At 38.7% G+C, this 27651-nt stretch overlaps 1 protein-coding gene across 2 annotated transcripts in view; it reads right to left on the reverse strand.

Annotated features, from left to right (window-relative positions):
* MTPN (myotrophin) overlaps window positions 1-27193 on the reverse strand; it is a 44450-nt gene extending 17257 nt beyond the window's left edge. Inside the window, exons 1-4 of one of the 2 annotated variants that reach the window (XM_055711748.1) lie at window positions 26842-27193; window positions 20510-20662; window positions 2360-2473; window positions 896-979 (exon numbers count right to left, since the gene is read on the reverse strand). In XM_055711748.1, the coding sequence (XP_055567723.1) occupies window positions 896-979; window positions 2360-2473; window positions 20510-20539 (228 nt within the window). In that variant the 5' untranslated portion in view covers window positions 20540-20662; window positions 26842-27193. The remainder of the gene's footprint in view (window positions 1-895; window positions 980-2359; window positions 2474-20509; window positions 20663-26841) is intronic. The other variant, XM_055711747.1, reaches the window with a different exon arrangement.
* Between the last annotated feature and the right edge of the window lie 458 nt (window positions 27194-27651).

The following is a 27651-nucleotide window of genomic DNA, read 5'->3' on the forward strand; positions in this document are numbered from 1 at the left end:
ACCAAATGGAAAAAACAATTTAACACCAAGGAAAGCCCAGAAGGGTGGGAACAACAGCAGGAGATGAAAATCGTTAATAGAACAGGGGGTGGAGATTCCCTGAGCCTGTCCAAGGAAGGTCTCAAACACTTGCAAGATCAAACAAAAGTTTACTTTGTATGACCCTGAAGAGGAACTAAAGACTGATAAGAGAGAATAGCCTGCTGAAGGATGGGTAATGGGCCAAGAAGCAGCGGAGTCCGAAGTTTTCTGCAATAACTGGGGGAAGATAAATGTGGAAAGGGGAGATCCCAACCACGGGCTCAATTCAATGCCAAAGGACGTGCCCTGCTTGCGCCCCCCAAAGAAGCATGTGTGCTAATTTACATGGCAAGCAAAGCTGATTTAAGTAAGAGGTAGTCCACATTAAAGGATAAGAATAAAAAAAAGGAAGGCAAGTACCATTTTGGGGGGGAATAAGAAAAAAGAAGTGACTTCCGGATGAGTGCTCCTACAAGAAACACCCCGTCGGCAGGCCCGATGCTAGACCCAGGACTGGTGATCCCTCCCCTGCTTCTCTTTTCCTGGTAAGTAACACAAGGCATAAAACTTTATACACATGGTGATTGATAAGCATTTCTACTAGCCAATTGTTTACCAACGAGCCTAACTATGGAATAAAGTCTTTGTTTACCTACAGACTTCAGATATTGTGTATATCCTATTCCAACCAACAGAGTCACCAAATCTGAGGCACTCCTACCTCCTTGGCAGGACACGACACCTCTCTGGTTTAGCAACATAAACAGCATTCGTTTGATGTTCTGAACTTACCTCAAGCATTATAATCTTATTTTAATAATCATAGTAATATACTTTGCTAACGGATAACTTGTTCTGAACATTTGTATCTCACCTTTGACAGAAGCAATTTCACACAGGAAACATGGCCCTCATAGACTGCTGATAGGAGTGGTGTGATATTATGTTTGTCTGGAGCCTGTAAATTGAGACACAATTTCACACAGCATTAAAAGGTTTCACTTTTGAATTATTTTTGTCAACAGAAAACTGAAGGTAAGGATTTAAAATATCCAGAAACTTATTCCCTCAAGAATGTTTTACTCTTCTTTGTAAAAAGAATGGTCATTGTTTAAAAAAAAAAAAAAAAAAGGTAACAGCAAGATGTTTCTTCCATAAGTCTTCTAGGTCTATATATATAAAAATATATATTCTATTTCTATATATAAATATATATTCTATTTCTATATATAAATATATATTCTATTTCTATATATAAATATATATTCTATTTCTATATATAAATATATATTCTATTTCTATATATAAATATATATTCTATTTCTATATATAAATATATATTCTATTTCTATATATAAATATATATTCTATTTCTATATATAAATATATATTCTATTTCTATATATAAATATATATTCTAGGTATATATACACACAAATATATCTATTTTTAGGCCAATAATAGAAATTGTGGGGTTTCAGCTGACAAATTTTGACCAATTTACAAACACTACTCCTAATTCTTCCATTTCCCAGCCAGTCTGACTTCAGAAGCTAGTTTTGGCTGAAACATTATTTGGGCTGTCTTCTCTAAACTATAATCCTGGAAAGAACAAGAAATGAAATAACTGCAATGTTCTTTTCCCCTCTATTTTTTACTCCTCTCCAGTTAGAAGGACGTCTGAGGGAGACAGTCTTTTCAGACACCAATGGAAAAATCCAAGCCATTTTGTTACGGACTAAGTCTAAGAGGTTTTACACATAAACTTTCAGAGAAGCATTCTAAAGCGTAGTTTTTGGGGTATATGGTTAAAAAATTTTGAAACTTCACTTTATGGAGAACTACACTATTTTGAAGTGCCAATACAGCCCAGCACGTCTTTTCACAAAAAGATCCATGCTTGTCAAGATACAGCAACATGACTAAATTTGTACAAGTAAGAAAGTCTCAAAAAAAAAAAGGCACACCAACAACAGTTGATTCTACTCTAGCCAAAGATGCATTGCACTGCCTTCTGAAGTCTCTTCCAACAAATATATAGTATGTATTCCATGTAAACTTCATTCAGATGTGACGACTCCATTTATTTTTCTAAACATGGTCAAATTAAGTTTAAACTTTTTATAGCTACAAACAGCTTTTCCTAGTGTGTCCAAAAAGAATAAAAACATTTAATAAAAATAATTTTAAGCTTCTAACCTCTAGAAGCCCACCACAAATTAAGTGCATCCAATTTTTTCTCTTAATCTAAGTCCTTCAGTAACCTTAGCACTTATAACAATCCCTTGTGTGTGGGGGCAGAAGACCCTAACATCTGTTTGCAAGTTGAGGTACATACATTAATATCAGCTCCTTTCAATAGCAGAAATTCCAGAATCTCAAGCTGTCCACAGTCTGCTGCATAGTGAAGAGGCTTTCTCCCACCTTCAAGTGTCCGGTTGACATCTTCACCCTTCAATGTAAACATAATCTAATAAGCAAAATTTTAGAGCTAACACACCAAGAGCTTGGACAAAAAGTCCAACACTTTCAAATATGCTGAAGAATGTTCCATCAAAATATTTAAGTCATTGCCCAAGAAAACTGAAAATTAAGTTGCTTGATTTCCTTCCCATCATCTACGCATTTAAAAATGTAAGACAATCTTTGTCCCTCCTTCCACACTGCATCAAGTGTATTGAGTACCCAAATGCACTTGGTAACATGTATTATTAAAAAAAATACCATCAGAGCTTGTAAAAAAATGCTCACATTTTGCTTCTTTGCCTGAACTGGGACCCTAGTTATCTGGCCAAGTTACTTTACCTACTTCTACACATACTGAAGTTTCACACACTGAGAAACCAGATGCATAGAAATAAGTCAGCATCGTAACTATTAGCAAGTGAATACAGATCATCCATAATTAAAAACCCAATTACGAAACTGCCCATTCTGTTTTATAAATAGCACCCAATAATTCTACACGACACAAAAGTCTGAGAACAGTCAACCAAATCAGGACACAGGAAGCTGTATTCTAATGCCACTCATACTAGTGAATCAAGACCTTTCTCAAGGCGTAAACAAAATTTAATTCAGTGAGTGCCTAATCAGCTTTATTTCTTCACCTTAGGTTGGGCAACTAAGGATAAACTGATTTGCTGCACTTCAGTAATGACAAGGTGGTACTGGAAACCAAATACTGACAAGCTATGTGGTAAGTGAGTTCCTTCTTGTTTGTATGTGCAAGTAATAGTATTTTAGGGAGTGGCTAAATTTAGCATCATATCTCCACAGAAGAACAATCAAAAGAATTACAACTGCAGCACCAATTCATACTTCTCTAGAGCCCCTGCAGTTCTCTCAGTCCTGCCCCAAATCTCTAGAAAGTCCACAGAATAGAGGGCTTGACACATCTTCTAGACATTACCTCCCTTCTAAGAATGGAAGGAGGACTGTCAGAAGGAAATCTTATTCTGCATCTAATGTTCTGTATTATCAGTTTTATACTACTGGCCAAACAACAAGATGATCTCTGAATTCTCTCCTAGCAGCAGGATATTAAATTCTCATAACACACTCTGTTGAAAGTCAAAGCAACACCACAGCATTTAACTAAACCACTGTGCATTCTGTGGTCTCAGAGGTCAGGACCCAGTTCTTACACTATTGAAGGTTCTGGCTTCAGAGAAGAATAAAGTAGCTGCAAGTAGCACAGTGAAAATAACTCTGCAACTGCTGTTACTGACCCAAATATGGCTTCCGAAGTATGTTGGATATCAGGAAAAAGACAGTTTTACCTATGATTTTCAGAACAGCAACAAATTGTACCTCTAAACAAAGTCCACCGCGCTTTTAGCTATGTGGGCTACCAACACGGTACAACAGTTTATAATGTAAAATTCCAACATGACTAACTGAAGATCTAACTTTGTTTACCAGTAAAATTGTTGCAGATAGTTTTGTGATGTAAACTTCCCTTCCCTTTTGCTAAGCTCTACCCATGTTCTTATTTGCACCTTGCCACTTCCCATCAATTTAAAAAACAGCTGACATTTAAATATAACACACAATGTTTGCAGATACATTAAGGATTGGGATGCATAGCTTTAGCAAGCCAACCATGTAAAAGCCATGCAATCACTACTCTGAAGAAGGCTTTAAAAACTCCTGTAATGTTTGACACATGCTAAGACATGGCAAGTAAGAGGGTAAGGGAGAAGGCCAAGCAAGTAATACCTGGGCCAGTGCACAGTAAAGCTAGAGCATTCAAATTCAAGAACAAGTTTAGAATCATCATGTCTAAAGATTAGACCAGCCTAGCAAAACTCCCCCTTCCTTAAGGTCATAAATATTTCTCCCATTGGCTTACATTATCAGATTATTTCTTTTTTTGTTTTAAAGAATATACCACAGACCCCCTCTGTTCTCTCCTAAGCTGGCTGTAGAATAAATTCCTGCTGGATAATAAACTTTTGGAAGGAAAAAACATCACCTGAACGCAGAATTTTCTCTTAAAGATGATGAAAACTTGCTTACAGGGGAGTACCTAGCAAAAAGTCTGCAAAGATGTCCCAAACACAGATTACACAAATTTGAATACTAGCATTGAGAAAATGTATTGGCAGCATTCAAAATCAGAGTGTTTCAGTCTGAATTAACAGAACCAAGATACCCTGTAAGTTACAAAAATAATAAAAAAAAGCAAGTACTCCTAGATTCTGCAATAAACTGTCCAATATCCAGTTGTTCCATGGGTGTGAAAAGCCACGGTAAAACAGAATGCTGAATGTTATAAAACTTTGTTGGGTCTTTTCTACTCCTGGTTCAAGACATATAGAAATAGGAAGGGAAGAAAAATCAACCCATTTCATAAAAAGGGATCAAACCCTGGCACAAGCACCTGCTTTAAATGCAGTCTCTAACACATGTATGTCAGAAAACTCGCAGGACTCTTCATAAGTAATTTTTCCTCTGGCCTTTAGATCTCCTATTTGTATTGTCTGGGGCATCTCCCCATAGAAGAGCAGTGGTCTCCAAAGTGGGGTGCAAAAACCCAGACAGGTGTGCAGGACAATCCATTGGGGTACAATAAGAAAAAAATTTTTGCACTGTTAATAAAATGTAAAATAGTGTTTATTTCAACTTTAATTTCCAATTTTGAGCATGTTTTATAACATACATACTACATAATACATGTATAAAATTTATTTATAAATATAGAGATATTGGTGGAACATGCTGGAAATTTATTTATTGATGAGGTGCATGATCAAAAAGTTTTGGAGGCTACTGGTATAGAGCTCTATCGGTATCCATGGGAACAACAATTTAATTCTTTTTCAGAAGGAGCTTCATGCTGTAACACTAAATAGTTTCAGTAGAAGTTGTATAGGTAAACTGAAACCCCCCGTAAACCATACCCCTACACACAAGTTACGCAGATTAAAGACCAATTGTCACAAAATTCACAAGGACATCTTTACAGTTTTGCTTGTGCAAAGAGAAAGTGCGTTTAGACATGAAAATACTGATTTCATATCTTTAATTGAAATTCTATTAACATTTTCTATCTTTATCTACACCAGCTTCCATTTATATGCTTAAATAAGTCTCTAAGATACAAGTTTCATATAAAATCACCTATAAAAATGGGGAAGTCAGGAAACTGCTTGAACCCTCATGATCCAAATTAGTAATACACAGGTGAAAGACAGTAGTTAACCAGTTACAACAATAAACATTTTACTTGGCTAGACAGTGATACGAAACATCTAACACCCTAGATAAGGTTATTAAAGATTAACTAAACAAGCTGCTGTTCTCTTTTGAGCTTTGGATATACAATCCTGTGGGTGTTGACTTTTGTCTTCACTGGATGAGCACTCCAAGTTGGATTCTCTTGCTCTTCAACTTGTAAGTATTCTGTTTAGCTAAGCTAGGGAGAGATGTTTACTTACATGGGCAGATGGATTCTCAGTTCTGACAGCCTGGCCAGCCATGACAGACCACATTTTGTATAGGAAAAGCATCTTCTCTATATGGTGACATGCAAAAAGTGATTGACTATGCACTACAGAATTCAAGCATTCGCATTAGCAAAGAAATTATACTATATAGTAGCCATAGCTACAATGCTGATTCACCTCTTCATATGATAAAAAAATACCTAAGCATAAGGTCAAGACTTGAGCCCCTCATAAATAAGGCAGCTCTGGTCAAGGTGTGGCTAATTATGTCAACAAAACAAGACAAAGTGGTCTCTGAAGCCCTATGACAGGCAAAGGCAGGAAAGAGTGCAGGAAGTAAAGACTTAAAAAGAGTTCTCTCTATGTAAAGTTTTGTGAAATTGCTGTGTTTTCATATAATATTGGCCAGAGACATTATACTGAATGTTATAAACTTCCCTATCAGCAATCTTTTCAAGTGATGTTTCTCAGTACTGAACTTGGAGACAGCAAAGTAAGCGAGATTTTTGGTAGGATAAAACTCAGACTATATTAAATAGCTGCTAAAGGTTTTCTTTTAAAAGACTATATTCTGCACAGGTCAGAACACACATGAACTGCCAAAGAGCATGATTTTTCCTTTACACCCGTAGGAACAAAATCTTACGTACATTAGACAAAAAGTGATAGAAAATTTTCCCAGGAACATTTAAGGGACTTTTGTCATCTTCTAGAATCTAACATAGCAGCAAAGTAGGTATTTGTTACGAGGGTACTTTGAAGGAGACTTAGTTAAGCCAGAATCAAAGAATCATATTAACTTCAAAATAAAAATATATTTTCAAAGGCATGAAAGATTACTTAGTTTCACTTTCTAGAGTGGACCTACAAATTCACTAAGAATTGTGTAAACCTTTGTGCAAAGCCTCAGAAAAGAATTTGCCCTTGCAAAAGGAAAGACATGAACACCTTTTAACAACCTTCCAGAATATGCTGAGTTTACTTAGTCAGACATTTAAGGCTATGTCTGGTATAAGCTACATCAGTAATGTTTTTCTTTGCAGATCAACGACCTAGAGCACCAGCTATGCAGTAACATTAAAAACCAGTTCCGCACATGAAACATCAGAACCAGCAGTTAGCAGGTATCTGCCTTAATCCCCTCTATTAAAATCTGATTACAGGTAACGAAAAGCCTCTCTGTAAATCTCCAGTTACTAAACAAGACAGCATGAGAAGATTTTTATAACATGTTAATCTTATGTCCTACTTAGAAATAGCACATACATGGATAACAGCAGAATATTCAATTAGAAAGGCTTTAAATGTCATATTAATTTTTCAGTGAAGGACAGGAAAATAAAAACTCAAAGCTCAGCTCTAAATACTTTCAAGAATTTTCTCTGCTTTTTAAATAACTAATAGTAGGGTTCATTATAGCATCCTCCGAATGCAACTATCACCCACTTTCTGTAATGGAGCAATTAAATCCAAAAGATCTGTTCTAACTAATTTCTTAAGTGAGTGCTGTCAAAATTATTTACTCTTGAACTTTCTTAAACTTAATTCTTCAACTAACTTCTATCTCACACAATTTCCTTGCTCCACTTTTTCTGCCAACATACCTACACAAGCCAGGCTGTATCTCATGTCCTTTTACAGTTAAAAAAGCCAAAGCTTGCCTGGAATTCAGTTCCATCCCTGTGCACTCTGAGAAAGTGCCTACATTCTTCTTTGTTACCCACCCCCAATTCCACTTTTCATGCTCCCCCTTTTCATACCTAAGATCAGAGAGGAGTCCCCTGACAGCCAAGCTGCCCTCCTGCTGGATGTCCCAAATCTGGAAGGATCTGCACCTTAACAGCTGCCTTGAATAAATTCTGCCAAATTTAATTCCTTATTCTTTTGCAGCCCAGTTGAAAGTATGAATCAGATTTCATTGACTTTCGTCCCTAATGCACATTATGACGTCAGCTCAATGGAAATGTTGAATAAACAAGTTTAGTCATAAATTACAAGTTCTGAAACTCTTTATTTACTGGGCATATTATTTAATCACACCAAACTGACACTGTCCTTGAATAGACCCCACCTTTTCTGTAGGCTTTATTACACAGACTGTATTCTATGCACCCCTTCATCTAGCTTTACCTGCTAACCCCCTGCTTTCCCAGTTCCCGTCAGTTTCAAAGGCATCAACACTTAAAGCGAAATGAGCTGAACCAAACTTCATCTAGTGCCACTCTAGCATTTCTACAGGATATTCCGTGTGCTTCAATCACAGGCTTACGTTGCAGTGGCACACCAACCACAACCAAATCCGAGCCAGCTATTCACCTGAGCACCATGGTTTGCCAGTAGTGTTGCTCTAGAATATTATTGCCATGCTATTAAAGTCACAGCTCACCCATCAGTTTAGCACCGATTTTCTCCTGTGTAGCAGTTACAGTATCACTACTCTTATCCACAGTTTAATCCTTCTCACCTCTGCATCAGAATTAGTGGCTGAACAATGAATCCAATGAAGGAACTAATCAGTATGAGAATTAACTTGCTAATTTTCTCCTTTCCAGCTAAATCCATTCCTTCATCTGACTCACCACTTGGCACACGTACACAGCAGAAATAAGTAGCTGGAATTTACACTGCAGTTCTACCACAGGAATAGAAGCTGAAAATTGTGACCTCATTAAATCCTATTGCATAGGCTAACTGTATTAGTAGAGCAGTATCTGTAATACTGGTGGCATTAAAATGCTCTTTCAAATTTAGAAACAACTCCATATTCCCATCTGTACTTATCCTGCCATGCAGAAATAACTTCATCTCCCTATTTCATGCACTCTTTTCATTCCAGTTTTAATGAAGGAAACCTGATTCTATGCAGTCAGATGCCCTTGGAACACAGGGAAGCATCCTACAGGAGCTGCACTACTGGGTAATTCCTATCTCCATTGTTCCGGAAAAAGATGAATTCGCTGTACAAACTGTTGCATTACTTATATCTCTTGGCATACAAAGGATAGCCATTGTTACAGTCTATTAGGTAACGCTGACATTTTAAATATAGAAATACCTTTATTGTTGTCTGAGTGGGAAAGAGGAACAATGAAAAAAAATCTCTTTATTAAGAAAAGTTTAAGTCCTATGGATGAGATATTCCAATTATCTTACTGCATACTGAGAATACTACCTCCAAACACTTCATATTTTACTACCTTCCTGTAGGCCTTTGTTCACACTGGGTTTATTGTTTTTTTAAAAAATTCAGCAAAGAGATCAAGTGACACAGGGCATGAGAAGCATTTCAAGCCAATCTCATTGTACAGATCTATAGCAAAAGGTGTTAAGAATTCAACTCATGGAAAGCATCTCAGGTTTTGAGCATTTATATTACTCAGGTGTAGAAACAATACGCAAATATGTGCGGACAAAAGAGAAAAGAAAAATTTAGGTATTGTACCTTCTTGTTTCTTTGTCACATCTCAGTGCATGGTCTTTATATCAGAAGAATCATGCGTAATATTCATTTATGCACTGTTAGCAACATTCTTCACTTTTAAAGCACATAGTGTAACAACAACAACAAAATCCTCCTGGGAATTTATGCCAGAAGAAACATTAGGAAACAAGTGAAATTCAGTGTAGCATCTGCTTTCTATATTCATCTTCATAAGTTGCCTTTAAAAAACAAATCTTAGTAGATAGGTAGGTAAGCTTTGATACACCCAATAACAATGATCAGAGGTATAACTGAAATGTAAAAATCTTTCTTACATTGTGATATTCTGAATCCGGAAATCCAGAAATTAAATTGGGACACCTGACCATGGTATTTTCATTCCATCAGAGGGGGATTGAAAATGCCATGGTCAGGTGTCCCAATTTAAATTTAATTTTGTAAAATGAAACTGGGAGAAGTAAACTATAATTTATGTGTTAATGTTGGACACAATCTGAAGACATTTTGCCATAATTGAAACTATATTGGTAGCCACTGAAGGAAATCTTTCCTTCCAACCTAACTAATTTTTAGTTTTTACACCTAGTTGCCTGAAATAGTAAATTTTATGGTTTTAAGTGGAACACAGATAACCTGAGTTTTAAATCACTTAAGAGCACTGTATTCCTTAGTCTTCTGAAAGGAGAGCAAGTTTGGACAAACCACACCTTGTAAAAAATTATTAGCCATATACTCTGCCACATTAAACTATGACATACACGAACAGGGTTTAGCCGACAATCTTGCACTTCCACAACGGGAATGTGGGGGATGTAGCGGAACTAATATATATTAATCTTCCCCTAACACTCTCCTTCATTTTCTCAAACTTTGAATCAGCTCACACCCCTTCAATCACTGTCCAGTATAACTTTTTCCAGACTCATCCATCTCTGGAAAGATTTTTTAACAAACAAAACCACCGCCCACAACTTAAGTACTCTGACGATAAAAATACATTCAGCTATCTTTGTCATCCTACTTGTATTCTCAAAATGGCTGTATTTTAAGTATTTAAGCCAAAGTTCACTGCATAAACCGTGTTCCAGTTGTATGTTCATAGACTTTTCAACTGTTTATTGCTGTCACATGTCAGCTCTGGGGCTCATCTAATCCAAAAGTCACCTCTCTAGCACTGCAGATCTGAATATCTTTATTAGGAATCCTTAATAACAATACAACAGAAACAAATGAAGAAACCCCTATTTTCTACATACTTCTGTTCCTCAAGGTCAATTATCCTACAATTCCAAAAATAAAATATTAAGCTCACAATTAAGTCAAATAAAAACTTCTGTCATTAATCTCTTTGCTGTAACAGTAAAAACATAAGATGATGTTTTTACATAACTAATCCATGGGTCATAAACACTAGCAGTAATGAAGGAAAACTCAACTACCACACTTCCTGAGACCTGACTAATAATCTAAAAATATAAGGACAGTTTAATTCTACAAGCTTGTAAGCCTAATGACTCATGGAATCACAGACTATTTAAGGCTGAAAGGGAACTCTGGAGGTTTTCTAGTCCTAACATCTGCTCAAAGTAGGTCCAAACAGATCAGGCTGCTCAGGACATTGCCCAGCTGAATTCCACACACCTCCAAGGACTGAGGATTACACAAGCTCTGTAGGCACAAACCCTTCCCAGGGTTTGATCATACTCACAGTGAAGTATTTCTCACATTCAGACTGAACAGTTGCCTCTTAACACTTTCACTATGCATCTCTAAACAAACCTCTCTATATCCTGCCCTTGGTAGAGAAAGACAATAAAACGTTCCCTAAAAAAAAAAAACAAAACCAAACAATCAAAACAAAAACCAACAAAAAACCCCAAACCCAAATCACCACAACTGTAAACAGCATCTCTTTTTATGTCCTCAGCAATCCTGATGGCCCCCAAGCTCTTGACTCTCAATATGTTCCAGTATGTCAATGTCCCTCTTCTACTAGGAAACCCAGAACTGGACACAGTGCTCAAATGCAGCCTCAGAAGTGGTAAGAAGGGAAACATTTCTTTCAACCTGCTGGCTGTTTTCTTGCTAACACAGCTCTGTATGCTGCTGGCCTTCAATAACACAAGAGCATGCTGCAGACTTATCTGCAGCTTGATGTCTACCAGGACCCTGAAGTACTTTTTCTAAAGAGCTCCTACTTAGCCAATTAGTCCCCAGCTCGTACAGGTGCATGGGTTCACTTCTTTTTATCCTATTGTCCTGAACAATAAAGACATCCCATTGTCTAGGTCACCAATAAAAACGTTAAGCAATACTACTACTACCAAGCCCTGACAGACACCACTGGTAACCAGGCACCACTTAGAGGTGACACTGCTAATCACAGCCCTTTGAGTCCAACAGCCCAGTCAATTTTCCACCAACCTTACAGTCCACATACTGCAAACTTTGACTTGATCTCCCACTATATCCTTACAGCAAAAGTCTTGTCAAATGGGTTCAAGGAAGAAAAGGATTTCCTGCATAGCCTTCCCAGAGACTGAGGCTAAACTGACCTACCTACAGTTCCCCAGGTGTTCCTTCTCACCATTATTGAATATGTGAGACATTTGCTTTCTCGGATTCATCAGAAACATTCCCCCAGTCACTAAGGCCTTTCAAAGATGACAGAACAGCTGCACAAAGACATCATACAGGTCTGTCAGCACCCTCAGATGCATCCCACCTGATCACATGGACTGGCGTATGTCCAGGCTACTTAAGGAATTCCCTAATTCCATTTTCCTTTACCACAGACAGTGCTTCATTACCAAAGGCTCTCCTATTAGGTGGAGGGCCCTGGAAGGCCTTACCAATAAGAAGGGCAAAAAAGCTTTTTATGTATTTTATCACTTGGTCCTCTGCTCAACAAAGCAGTAGCTCCAGATCTTCCTTTGCCTTCCTTTCATAATCAGTCACTAGCTCCTTCTACCGCTAGTACCGATTCCTTGCTAGTTTCAACTTCAACTGAAGTTCAGCTGTCATACTCCCATCCCTGCATATTTGTGCAATGTTTCTACATTCCTTCCACTGGATCATTTTGCTTTCACCTTCTGTGTAACTCTGTGTATTTTACAAATTCCTCAAAATAGTAAGTTGTCTGTCCAAGTAACAGCCTTGAAAAGCACTCTCTCAACTCAACATTTCTCATTCTGTCATGAGTGAGTCCCTGAACAGAAAGGCCCTTGAAGCATCTTAACCTTCTTCAGCCAGGCTGCAGTATCATCTATATTCAAATAACAAAAAAAAAAAAAGGGCAATCTGACCTTCCATCCTAGAAACAAAATTTTATAGCTTGCCTCCTCTGAACTCTTCTTCCACCGATCAGTTCCTTAAGGACAGAACTGGAGCCTCAAATATCCCAGTTTTCAATTACCCTTCTAAAGGCTTCAGAACTAAAACTGAATGCTACAAGTTCAAACACAAAAACACTCTCATTTTTTTACTTTTGCCAACACAAAAAGCTGAGGTTTACCACTGAAAATTCAAGTGCTCCTACTTCAGTTTCCTTACTATTGACATTTTCTCACTATTGAAACATTCCTTGGACTTCGGTACAGAGAGCCCAGATTCCTCATATGACCTGATGGAGAGTGCTCTCATCCTCCTCAGTCCACCTTTGGAGTGGTTCCATATGTATACCATTCTGTAACCCTCGTTCTCACCTTAGGACTGCCAAAGAGCTGATTCAAGCACTGCTAAGCTTAACTCAAAGTTGGATTTGTAGGTGTCTTTTGCATTTCTATAAAACATGTTGAAGAAATCTGACAGCATTATAGAACACCAGTTCCCAACCACAGAGCTCACTATGTAAAAGTATTCACCTGGTCTGCACTTTAGGCCTTCAGTTCAATAACCCCACAACACTCGTCTTTCGAAGTGGTGCTGTAATTCAACCGAGTTTTTCCCCCCTACAAGAATAGCCTCAGGTTCTAAAAAGCAGCATTGACTTTAAAGTAGTTTTCATTCCTGCCAAAATATAGACTGATCTAGCTAACCAAAGTCTACACTAGCACTTTCACTGGTCCTTGGAGGTTACCGATAGAAGCACTCTTAAATGAATTCAGTAATTTGGGCCTAATGGCTTTTCCTGAAAAACTTATTACTAGTTTTCAAGTGTTAAAATTTATGCTACTGAAAACACCTTTGAGTAGTGGGAACAATAAAACGATCTCTTCTTCCAAGCCGGTTATACAATTTTCTCTAGAAATTTTGTCAAGTTAACTGACGTGGAGCACTAGCCTGAAGCAGTTTCTGCTGGGTAGAGCAGAGAGGTTAGATATCTGCATCCATTACTGAAACTGTCTCAGTTTTAAATTGCTACAGTAGACATACCCTCACATCAGCTATCTTAACACAAACCTGACTATAACTGAATCACTTGTCTAGTACTTTAGACAAGGAAACCATTTTTATAAGCTTCTGGGTATTTCATCATAAGCCTAGACTAACATGCTATTTTCAATTCCTGCCCACTTTTATTGATTAGAAACAAGAAAAATTCAAGTGATCAGCTCATAACACAAGTCAGTGCAGCATATTATTTAACTTTTGTACATTTTTTTGTGTAAGAGGAAAAAGCTCTGACACATGATGCTACATGGATTGATGAACTAACAATTGGGCAGAGCAGGTCAAAAAAGATAAATTCCACATTTGCCCTAACTTGATGCATTAAAAAAACACTCAAACAATGCAGAAGGCCTAAGGAGACGCAACATTTTTCTATATATTCTGCTCAGCTTTACTATTCTCAGATTACTGAGTCTCAAGTTTTCTTGTCTCTATCTTCTGACTCACAAGGACAATGACCTTGTTGCCCCCTGGTCAATATTCAACCTAAAAGCAACAGTGGAACATGGTGAAGTAACTAATAAAGGCTGTGTTAGGTCCAAAGAGCAGAAAGGGAAGGAAAAACATTGTGTTGTAACTTGTGGATAAGTTATGATTTTGAAGCAGATTTCTTCAGTTAAAAACCAGCAGTAAGTTCCTGCCAAAGCTGAGAAATCAACCCATTGTAACTGCAAGTAGGCAGTTTCCCATGGCAACTGCAAAAAATTTGTGCAGGGTCCAAGTTTTCATTTGAATCCTCTATATTTTCAAAAATTATTTATTTTCAGCCCATTAAGTAAATTAACATAATCCAGTCTCATCCAGCCTGCCACAGAGAGACTACTGCTGCTATTGCTCAGTGGTTCAGCAAATTCTGACCATTCCAGTAGTTTTCCAACTGTAGCCAGCACGGACTACAGTTGTCTGTGGACAACTGAACAGAAGCAAGTGACCTAGATATATTGTATGGGATAACTACTTTCCACTTCAAGTATTTCAGAAGATCTAGAAGTTCTTTGGTTTTTGTTTAATGGCTGAGAGGGACTACATTAGCTAAGCCTTTCTACTGATGATCTTTGTGTTGATGGCAAGAGATATTTAATAATGCCTTTTTGACACTGACAGGTTTTTTTTATTCCCTGTCCTCTATATTTCATAGCCTGGAGCAACAAGGTATTTTCTCCCAGCCGTCTTCTTTCTGCTGTGTATGCTTTGGAGAATATTTGGGACAAGCTGTCTTTACACCTTCCTCTTATCACGTCTTCCTGAAACAGACAGAAACAGCAAAAACATCCACAAGAAACCCTGTAGATGATTATCAAAAAGCAAAATCAAGTTAACAGATGTTGAGATGGAAACTTCTTGAATACAGAAAGTTAAAGCTATGTGGAAGAGGCTACGGACATCAGTAACAACTTGTCATTGCTGTTCTGGATCCACATCTAGTCTTTGTTATTAGTTTTGCATGCCACATCCATCTGACCATTTTTTTAAAAGTTGAAAAAAGGCTACTCAAAGGATTACAGCATAACATTCCTGCTAAAAGACCCTCACCCATTTACCAAAAAGAGGTATATGTTCTGATGACAGTATGGGTCTCTCCAGTCGGCATTTTGCAGCAAGTTCTACGGCCAGAGCAGACAGATGTAGATGGCCATGTATGTTTAAAATTAGTATCTACTTTGCAGTTCTCTGCTTTGATAGAAGCCTCAACTGCTAATGATAACACTAATACTTGCTCTACACAAGAAAATTAATTATGAACCTCATGCTGAATTTTGCCTGTCTTGATATGGTATTTAAAGTACTCTGAAAAGCTTTCATAAGCACCCCTACACTTATTTTGGCTTAAGCCAATAAGGTACTTAGCAAGCGTAATTTTCAGGTTTTATTTGTTAGTGGTAAAAAAATACCTAGTTTATCCATGATAATCAAATGCAATGTGAAATCCTTTGTCTCAGTCAAAAGAATACAAATCCAGAAGCAACTGCTAAATAAACTGAACTACTGAGCCATCTGTGCTTCAGTTGTATCAGCATTTTTAGAGACAAACAAACCTGATACACAAGTTGTTCTTTAGAACAGTAATGAACCTACTGTTTCCTAGCTACAGCTTCTAGAAACTCATGCTACAATCCCAGCTTCAGAGCTGTGTCAGTATGTGCATTATTGAAAACAGTTGTTTCACCTCCCCCACCCCCAGCCCAAAATCCTTAATCTAAGATTTGAGCAAGAAACAGGGGAAACCACTCACTACTTGCATTAGCAAGTGATGAAACAGGAATGAAGGGACCAGTTTTGCAGCTTCTCTCAGCTCTTACGTATTCCTATTTAAAAGCTGTCCAAAAGCACTCACCTGTCAGTTAAGCAACAGCTCAGAGTAACAGCAGCAACTAGTTCTGACAGAATACACTGATGCTTATTTTTATGTATTATTACTTCTAACAAGAGACTCTGTTCAGAGTACTACTTCTAATTAATGAATGTCAGTGCGCTAAACATTCTAGATTCTGAACTGAAACAGTCAGTGATCAGACACACTGAGCTATCTCTGCTTAGAACTGTTAGAATTTGGAATTAAAGCTCAAATGTTTTAGTTGTGGCACCAAGGCTTGTCTATCAGACATGATACAGTGGCCACAACCAAAAATAAAACCATTTAACTACTAATTCTTAAGGAATCACAGACAGATCTAATGACTTTATACCCTAACTTGACATAAAACTAATGTTCAGTCTAAAGAGACGTGTTAAGTACTGTACCCAATCAACACAGCAGTGGTCCATTTTCACAGGCAACACTGAGCTGACCTAAAATTGTATTTCCTGCAGAAATGACTTGCCAGACTCCACATCTTAACACTGCTGCATTTTGATCCAATTTGGATGATACCCACTCTAAGACTATACCAAGCAGAACATATTCCAGCCCACATGGATGCCAGATGATTGCTAAACAGCAGACATCAGCCATACTTAAACCAGAAATCAGATAAGGTCTCAGTAATTCAGTACTATACCATCAGCAGATTGACAACAGATGACACTATCAAACCAGAAAAATACACAGAACACCTGTTCATGTAGTTTCACACAAACTCAAGCTTAACATGTCAGATCATCTAGCCACGGAATTATGAAATCAAGTTTGGACAGATAAAAATACAGTGCCACGTTTTTCTTCCTTGGTGCACTAAGTTTGTTTTAGAATACGATATTAAGTTCAAGGATAAAGCAATCCAAAGGTTTAGTAACAGGATTCAGGCTATTTCCATCATCAGATCACTGCTCCAAAAGTTAACCAGCTGAGCAAAGAATAAAAGCTATTACCATCCAATCTGCACTTAGTTGCTAGCTTTGAATTAAAGAACTTTCAGTCACTGTAAAAGCCCCAGCATCAACATCTATTAAAATCCTCAGTACACATTGTCCAAAGAATGCACAGGAAGTGACTTTTCCTTCTAGAAGAACAATAGACACCAGATATTGAGTTTCTCTTTCAGCAGATGCCACCTTAATATTTCGACTTGTGTGCATAATCTAAAAAACTAAGAACACCAATCCTTCCCCCCGCAACTAAATATGAGTTCTCAAATTTAAGGTTGTACTCAGTCATGAAGATAGGAGAGGATAAACAGGAAGATGAATTTATCTTTCAAAAACTACTGGCATAATTTCAAAAAACTACTGAATTTCAATGTCATAATTGAGGCTTAATATCATAAGCATTACTTACTTCTCTAGAATATGAACAAAGGATATGTCCAAGGCAAGATCAAGTGTTCTGTTACACCCAAGCTTAGCTTCTAAGTAAGTTTTGCTATGAGATTAACAGGCATTATTTTGCTGTGCAAATTGAGTTTACATTTTATTCACACAACAATGCATAAAACGATATGAAATATCAAAAGCAGTATTAATGAGTTCTAGAAGATCTGTGCCTTAACACATTTTTTGTTGAATTGCTGAAGCTGTTTTTGATTCAAATCACACCAAAACAAAACACAGAAGTAAAACACTTAAACATAAAAGCTGTTTTTAAATTCACAGAAAAACCACTGTTTTCTAAGCAGTATATACTTTAAAAAATATGCATTAACATCCACAGAATGGCTCTGTAAACCAATTACATACACTTGGAGTATTCAGCTCCACTGTAATACTTTCATTAAAAGTTACCAATACTGATATTGCATTTTTATAATTTAAATAATCCATCTACAAAAGTTAAGCTATTTTCTCCAGATTTCAACAGGAATTACTGTTGAAAATACTTTAGTAAATACAGTCTACTAACTTGTCACAGGAACAGAACTGAAGACTGTATTTCATGTTATAGTCTAATTGAAGGAACATATTTTGAAATCAAGTGTATTTACTGTTGAGTTATTATCTACAAGGTAAACTTAAGTAACAGATAATTAATGCTTTATTACAGAGCAAATTCAAGTTTTTTAACCAGGCTAAAAACCCTTTAGCCAAGGAAGAGTTAATAGTATTACTGAAGTTATTGAAAAGTCAGCAACCCAAGAAACAAAGGTTCTCCCAAACGCCTCACTAAAATACAAAGGATCCTGCAATTATTTTTTTTATACAGGGCATAGATAGAAATGCAGATCTCACCCTACAGGGACTCTCCTGACCAGTCTTTTTTATATGAAGATTTGAAACCTCCTCCTTTCAATTCCACACCTGAATCAAGTACTTGAAGTGTTTTAGAACAAACAAAAATCGTTTTAAAGCATTTATTGCTTATGGTGTTTGTATTCACAGCATCATTAACAAATCAGTTTAGAAGACAGATGCTGATGGTAACTGTTCTAAGGACAGCCTCTATCTTATTGTCTCAAATAGCTTTCCAGCTCATCTTTCCTCCTTGAAGCTAATCACTAATTTATAGGCCACAAGTGTGTTAAAAAGCAAGTTCATAAATTACTGGAGTTTGGGGAAAGAAAGTATCAGTCATTCAACAGTAATTATCAAGACTTGATCTTAGCTCATAAGAAACTTTGAGCACACGATTCTGTTTTATAAACTGACTCCATAATTAGATACACTTCAGAATATTCTTTGAACTTTGGCTGAAAGCATGACAGGCAAATGCCCAGAACACATTTCTAGTGATGTTTTGGTCTGTTCAGCTTATTAGCCACTGTGTGCAATTACTCCATTTTATTTTCAAAGTGTAGCTGAAGGCGAAGTAAAATGATTTTACCATTTCCCTTTTGGCCTGTAACCAAAGAGGAAGGCAGCAATATACGTAAGAAAAGACAAAAATCTAGACCATACTCTAATCCTTGTTGCAGCAAGAAAGTTACAAAAATTCTTTCTTTGGAGAAATGCAATAATGCTTAGTATATTATGAGTCTGTACTGAACTATGAACTATACTACAGACAAAAGACTAAAGACCATAAAAACGGGCAAAGTGCAAAAAAGCACCAAAACCCCCAAACTACCTCAAAGCCATATTTATGTGCAGATGCATTACGAGTTTACAAGACCATGTTTCTCTGTCCTTTCCCACTTTCTCTCACCAGGACTTCAGTTCCTTTCAGGATAATACCAATTTATTTTCTGTCCTTTTCTTGGTTTGGTTTTGTTTTGTTTTAAAAGCACCACGAAAAAAACCCCCAACAACCCACACACAAGTACATTCCAGTCAAACTAAGAATTAAGAACTGTAGCTTGTTCAATAGGACTTACTAATACTAATTACTTCCCAAGTCAGAAAGCAACACAGACACTAGTCCCTTAAACATTTAAAGAAAGCTACTGTATCCCTCCCCGTTTCTGGCACATGATTGCCGAATTTGCCATTGGTGGTTGCAATCAACATAAGCTTTAGCATCAATTTGCAATAAAAACAACTAATAGCATATCCAGCACCCAATAAAGATTTCAAACTCTTTACTACGAACTGTGCTAATTTGTTCCCAACCCTTCTGATAACAAGCTAAAGCAGAAAAATATCTAATTGTTCAAAACTGCTGAAACTGCAACTTTTAAGAAAAACAATTGTTGTATAACCAACTGGTCAGTTATTGGGACTTATTAATTCCAGTCAACGCTTTTGTTCTAGCAATAGAAGATCTGTCTACACAAATGACAACTGCCTCTTTCCACAGAACTGTATTGGCTGGTAAACACAACATTCAATGTGGAGCTTTTGCTAGGGGGGAATTAAAACTAGTAACAACTTAATATAAACCTTCCATTTCTCAAGTGTGCAAATTAGTTACAAAGAAGTGACTTTGTTTGCACTTTTGTCTGGACACATATTCAAGTTCAAATAAGCATAAACATAAAGCCATAAAAAAACCTCAAAAAGCTAAGAACACTTGGCTGGGGATCCATATAAAGAAAAAAATGAGTACAGGACTGAAGCAATAAAATTTTATACATTCCCCTGGCTTTCTTTATCTTTCCTAAATTTTCTCTTCCAACCTTTCACCTACATGTTTTAAGTGCCTTTCAGTCTCGAAAATTTTCGGCCTTGAGAACCCCGCATTTCTGAGTCCACTATGTTCTGCTTAAATTTGGGTAGGATATTTGACCTTCAGGTCCTGATATCTTAACAGCTAAGCATATGCTCCTTCAGAACAAGCATAAAGAAGTTGTTTGGTCTATTGTGACCTATCTAGGGATTCCTTATTTATGCATTTTGACACTGCTACAAGATCTATTCATTCAGTATTTTTACTCACGTGGCCTGCATAACTCACCAATTCCATGGTACCCAAGTCAACGTTCATTGCACAGCCTTCACAACTAGCACCACTTTCCACATATTATTCCAAATGGAGACAGAATACAAACCACTGAAGAACTGTTCTCTTGGAATTTTAGAAAGCTTAGCTCATCTTCCGTATGCCTTCCTGTGGAAATCAAAATTACCTAACTGAGTTGGAAGACAAGAGCTAGGCTTGAAGAACAAGGATTTAGTAAAGATAAAACAGATACAAGAGGAAAAATTGAGGTTAGAATAAGGGAGGGTGGGAAGAAAAGGAACAGTACTAGATGTGTTTTCCTCATACCACTGGATTCTCTGCCTGTTATTCATAACTTATTCCTAACTTTGTGCTGTTATACTTAGTAATGCATACACTAAAGACCAGAAACTCAGACAAAACAGGATATATTTGCAGCAGAAATAAAATTTCCTTTCAGTTTAAGAAATGTTATAATTAGTAAATCTTTCGGCAACAAAAGTTTAAACTTAATGTTTTATTAAAATCTGATTTTGATCACACTCTCTTTACTTTTTGCAGCAAACATCAATTAGACACAGGACAAATCAGCATAAGAACAGCCCAAACAAATAAATACTTAATTTTTTATTTAAGCGTGAAAAAGTCAAACACAAATCACAGACTTGGGCAGTCTCTTAAAGCCACCAAGAGTTTCAGAGCACAGAAGTCAAGTGAACCAACAAAACGATCATAGGCCTGACATCAACATTTCAGAAAGATACTACTATGTTTAGCAGTTCCAGATTTGTGATCAGTCTTGTCATGACTTTCATTTACAATTCAGACAAAAATGGCTTCAAAACCAGTTATATCTGTACCTTCACCAAAAGAACAGATTTGAGGATTTGTCCATTCAGCTAGCAACTTCACACTTTCCACCATAATGCCAGGTTTACAGGCAAGATTGTTACTCCACGCTGTTCCTATAAACTACTTAAAAAACTGGTGCACAAACTGTAAATATCTGTGAGCAATTCTTTACCACATGTACTCAGACTCTTTTGGATCAGACTGGGGAAATTAATTAGCCATCCTGAAAAGGTGTTGTTCATCAACCTCATACATCTTATTGTACGCACTACTAAAAACTAGCTGCCACGTTGTGTACTTCTGAAAGTTCTTCTAGTTTGTTCATGTCATTATAGTTAAGAGTAATTCTACCATGAACATGGAACCTGCTAGCAGCAGGTTCCAGTAGCAAGCAACTGTCTCATTTCATAAAGTAAAGGTTTAGGTCATCATGTTCAAATTTACAAAATATAAATTGAACACCAAGTTTAAGTAGAACTAAGAAGTAAAACAAAACTGTATCTTTAGGAATCACATTCCAACACGCTCAACAGTAATCAAGAGAAAATAACAGAAGGCCTAGAATCTCCAGATAAAGAAAAACCCACACAGTACAAGTATTGGCATAACACCAAGGAGTTACAGTACAGAGATATCCAAGAGGCTCTCATGGGGATAAACTTCAGTCCAGTAGCTCCCAGGTCAGTGCCAGACTTGATATGCCTCTAGACAAACTACTGAGGTATACTTACACTGCACTGTAATCCAGCTAGGCTTTCAGGCTCCCTGTCACTGAAAAGCAAGAAAACATTTTCCAACCCAGAGGCAATCCAGCTATCAATGTAGCTGTAACACTGAAGTGCACTTCAGTATTCAACATAGTGAGACAAGGTAAATTTCAATGGTTTCAATTAACCATGGTATGGTTAATCTGTAACTAAAAGTAATCCACCCATATATAATGGTCACTTAATTAAGTGTTTATTTTCATTTAGTTTGTTCCTGAATAAGTCATTTCAATGGACACACAAAAGAATAGAGGTTTAAACTTTTGAGGGGTAACCTATTATTTCTCCATTCTAATCAATCTTCTCACAGACATATTTAAGTGTTTTCTCTTTTTCACAACACTTAAACCTTAACTATACCCCTGACTGCTCCCTCCATTTCAAAAAGGTATTTCTAAACAATGTTTCTGGTTTAGTCTCTCCAGTTAGTTTTGCAGTAGTCATGTTTTCTGCATTTCTCAAGACATGTATTCAAATGTCATTATATCCCAAAGAACTGCAAGACTTTGTCATATCACAATTTTGTGAAGGATGCATAGGTAGTTGCTGTTTTCTAGCAGAGTTATTGAAGGTCCTCTAGGAATTTGGTTTTGTTTATTTTGTTATTTAAAAAAATATTTTAAAAATCCACACCAGAAATGCCTACTAGGCAAGCATAGCATATGCATACTTTCTGAAAGCGTTAGTTTCACAGCGTACCATCACCTCAAACTCCCAGTCCTCTCAGCAGTAAAAATCTGGTGCTTCCAGTTTGGTTGATTGTCCTATCTTCTTATGGCGGTAGGTTGGTTGACTTATTGAACATAACTAAGCAGTGGTATGTTTAGGAAGCAATGATGTAGGGGACTACAGCAGCTCCTGAAGTGAGGACTTCTCAGTTAAGCTATGTGAGGTGAAATTACATTAGAAAAAGATTTATTGTAACCTCTTTCTTACCAATCCAAGTTTATCTGGCCAAAAACTTTGTGTCTGGTGACTGAACAGATGTTATACTTCACCTGAGAAAACTACTGCTGACTGGAAACATTACATGTACATGCTGATGGTCTTTTGAAGCAACTGTACAGCCTATCTCATTCCACTGGTGAATGAGTATAAAGAGAAGGTAAAAGAGCAAACGCCATTCACATTAAGAAGTTCTGCAGGCTTAATATACCCTGCTCTTCTTCTAACTGAAACTTTTTAGCCCCCTGTTCCCTTCCTCGAGGGAAGCAAATTAATCTGCGTGGGTCCTCCTCACCCATTTAAATGCACATTTGATTCATCTCTTCCCATGAAAGCTTCTGTTTTCTTGGGGAATTTTAAAAATTTGAGTGGATGTATGTAGGAAGAGTGCAGAATTCCTTCAGTCCCTTCAATTCGTGCAAAGACACCTCTGAAGCTAACATATGCTGGCTATATTCAAATAGACAACATCAAAGAAAGCGAATGGTAAAAATTACTTCTTAATCTAGTCATAAAAATAGATGACACCATACTTAACTGCTAGCATAACACACTAACGACAGTAGTTCAGTAGAACTTATAATTTAACTTAAAGAAAAAGTTGACAGGATTAGAAGTCAAGAAAAGGAGACTAATAAGATGTTTCTTGCAAAAAAAGTATTAAGTCTTACAGGACTATTCAAACTATACAGATAATCTTTCAACTTTTTATCAAGTAGAAGTCAACAGTGTCTTCTGAATGCACACACTGGCAGCACTAAGATCTCTTTTCTTAAGCAACAAAATAGTATCATTTGACATTTGTTTGTTTCATTGCCACCCCTCAGAACTACTATTTCCATGAAAGATTCTTTCTGAGAAAGTATTTTCAGTAGAATGAAAAACCTCTTTACACAGACATAAATAAAGTACAAATGGAGACCCTTCCTTCTGCCTCTGTATCCCTTGTCCAAGAACTGCTGAAGTGGCAGAAGCTTTCTCCACTTAAAGAAGATAAACTGTCATCGAAAAGAAAGGTTTTCACGTTATACTTTTTCACCTGCTGTTTGAATCAAAGTCTGAGTGCTACTAAGCTACCTTCCTTTTGGTACCTACTAGCCAAATCTGAGATTAAATAATAATAATAATAATAAATACTAGTGACTCCAAAGACAGAACTTCTACAGCTTATTTCACACATGTGAAGAAAAGCCAGGACTGACATTGTCAGAGTTCAACTCTTACAGTCTCCCTGATGACATCCATTTACACTATTATTTTTAAAGTGCCCAGGGTCATCTAGTTAGCATTTCAAACTCTGCCATTTAGATAGGAAACAAAATCAGAGGTCAAACACTTTATGTTGTAATTGGCAGCAAAACTACAAGATTATAGTTAAAAGCTGTACTGTTTCCAATCAATTGAAGAAACAAGACTAGAACAAGGAACACCACAAATGAGAAGCTGGAAATCAAATGTTTCAGGAAGGCAGACAAAAAAGAATTTTATGAAGATGCAGACTAAGATATGTAACACTGCCTCCCACATTACAGGGAGAGGAAATTTCTACTACTGCAAAGTTCATATAAGTAAACTTAGGACAAGAAAGCCATACAACTGATAAGGAAGGCAGTCAAAAGAGAACAGGCAGTCCAGAAAAGACACTTTCCTGAGAACTGTAACTATCAAAGTATGATTTGCCTTCACAGAATTAATTTAGGAACCAAGAATGTGAAGTTCCAACGGAGGCTTCTCCTACAGTCAGAGGTTTCATATTGTTCTCTTGCCCCTCCTCAATGCACATTTCCTGTTATAAACATAAGCTCATTCCTGTACTCTTCTTCCCTGAAGGTACCTCCCTCCATTTTGTTTCATAAAACCCACCAGTTTATCACTGTAAAACTTACCAAAAATTAGCCAAACAAGTTAACAAACCATTAGGAAGGGTGTCAGTCAAAATTTGCTCATATAAGCTTTGTCTCTACATGAAACCAGGGTAGCCTGGGTACTAGCCCACAATTTGTCAAGAAAACATAATGGACAACTGGAAAGAAAACATTAGACTTCTTGTGTTACTGGCAAGTAGGATGCTTAAGAGCTGATGACAGAAAGCGCATTTGCAAGTGGGGGAAAAGAATGGACAAGATAAGGTCACAAATAAGCAGAAAATTCCCACAGTTTATTCATCTTCTACAATTGCCAGTGCTAAAATGTAAGCTTGTTCAAGGATTGCAGGGTTCTTTTACTGTAATCACCTAACCACAGACAGTATCTCTCTTTTAAGGATTTCTACCTCATTAGTGCAGTTAGATGGTGCCCTTCAGCCTCTTTACTACAGCACCACCCTGGCTGGCTCAAGCCTCTTTCAGCAGCAGATGGAACGGAGTATTTGACTTTATGCTGAAGTGGATGAAGAGTGATCACATAAAACCATTTGCCACATGAGTTGCAGTGCCACTCAGGAAGAGTGGGAATATAGAAAAGCTTTGTAATTAGTACTGCAGTGATCTTGTAGATATAAACTGACTGAAGATAGTTACTGCCAAAGTTTTTGCCTCAGGAATAGATACACAAGGATCCACTACTCACTAGTGTGCAGTGAGTTGTCTAGATAAATATGGCATTCTTGTAAAAGGTGTATCAAGAAACCAAATCTGCTGCTGAAACACTCTGGAGGCCCCAAAGCTGAGAAGAAATAAGATACGTCAATGCAATACTCAACTGTATTACACAGACATAGATATGTGACCCTTAACAGACTGCTTAAGTGGGATAATTATATTATGCCTACTTATTAGGACCTCTAGCACTTTACAGACAGAGCACAGCATGCGAGTCCACAGCCACTTTGATGCAAAGTTCAGTAGCTTAGCTGAAACTGTCAGAGAAGACTATTAAAGCTAAACTGTTGGACTTTGTACTAAAGCAGCTGTTAAGTACTCACACACATTTCTTTCTGCCAAGAGTGCTACAAGTTTGTGTAACTTTCAACCGAAGTCGACAACTAGAGTAGGAAGAACTTAAGTCATCACAGCAAGATATGTCAGCATGTGTCAAGCTCCCAAAGACAATCATTAACTTGTTCAGAGATCTAAGTAATTACAGCTAAATTACATGCAAACTTCTGCTCTGATGTAACAGTTTCTAGACAACACTAAGGATTCACCGAAGCAGCATCTTGCCCTTATGTACATGCACTTTACCCACAAACCTCATTGACAAGCCATGGCAAATAAGGACATAAACCAACCTCCAAATACTACAGTGTACCTGAATACTTTTCACCCCTTACACAGGTATCTACTGTTCCTGTAGCGCTTGCCCTAAGAAGGTATCAAAACACTTCACAGAAGGTTAATGAATTAAGCCTCAACACACCCGGCAGCTTAGTAGCACCCTATTAAGGATGAGCCCTGAGGCACTGCGGGGAAGGATAACCAAACCAAGGCCACATACATATACACACACACACACATAAGATCAGCGGGGCAGTACTAGGACACAGGCTGTTAATTCAGGAAGTTTCGCGTACTGACATATAATAACTTCAGCAGCAAGCACAAGGGTCGACCGTGGGGCTGGAGGGGCAGGGAGGGAGCCCAGGACCCAAGCGGGCCGCGAGGAGGGGGAGGGGAGGACCCGCAGCGCCGCGGAGGCTCGCAGCCCGCACCCCGGCAGGCGGCGGGTCCTGCCCCCCGGCCCCAGGCGGCCGACCCCCGAACGGAGGGCCCCGAAGCGGGCCCCGCGCACGTCCCTCCCTCCTCAGCGCCGCCTCGCCCACCCCGGGCCCCCGGCGCCTCCTACCTTGGCCACATAATCCTTCACCTCATCCAAGTCCCCGTTTTTGAGGGCCCACATGAATTCCTTGTCAGACATCGCGGCCGCCTAGCACAGGCGCGGGCGGGCGAGGCGGCGAGGGGCCGGCAGCACCTCCACGGAGCGAGGGCGGCGGCGCGGAGGGCGGGACCCCTCCCCCGGCTGCCGGCGGCGGGCGGCTGGGCGGGGCCGCGGGCGGCGGCGGGCGGCGGCGGGCGGCGCGGGGGAGCTCGGCACCGCGCAGCGAGGCCGGACACGCGAGCGGGGCGCAGCACGGGAGAAGCCGCCTGACTGAAGGGAAAAGCGGTTTACTTGCGCGCGGCGCTTCCGCTTCCGGTTCCCATTCAGCTCCCCTCCCCCGCCACCCGCTGCCCACCCCACCGAGACACCCACGCGGGAGAAGGGGAAGCGGGGCGCATGCGCGGGAGAGGGGGGGGGGCGGTGGGCGGCGCATGCGCCCGCGGTAAAGCGTCCCGGGTTCCCGGAGATACCACGGGGAGGGGGGGGGGGAGGGGGGGAAGGGGGGGAGGGGGGGGATGGCGGCGCATGCGCTCTATGTTCCCACGGCCTCGCCCCGCCGGCGGCCCCGCCCCCGGTTGCCCGGGGTTGCCATGGTGACGTGGCCTGCGCCCGGCCCCATCAGCCGTCTCGACTGATGGCCGGCGGGGCCGCTGGGGCTGCGGGGCGAGCCCTGCGGAACAGCGTCGCCCGGTGCCCGGCACCCTGTAGTCGATTTGCGTGGGACTTTGCTCCTCGGCCCGGGGCGCAGCAGGTCGTGCGGGGCTCGGTGGGGCGGCG

The sequence above is a fragment of the Falco cherrug genome, chromosome 5, assembly GCF_023634085.1.
Source record: "Falco cherrug isolate bFalChe1 chromosome 5, bFalChe1.pri, whole genome shotgun sequence".
Lineage (NCBI taxonomy): Eukaryota > Metazoa > Chordata > Aves > Falconiformes > Falconidae > Falco > Falco cherrug.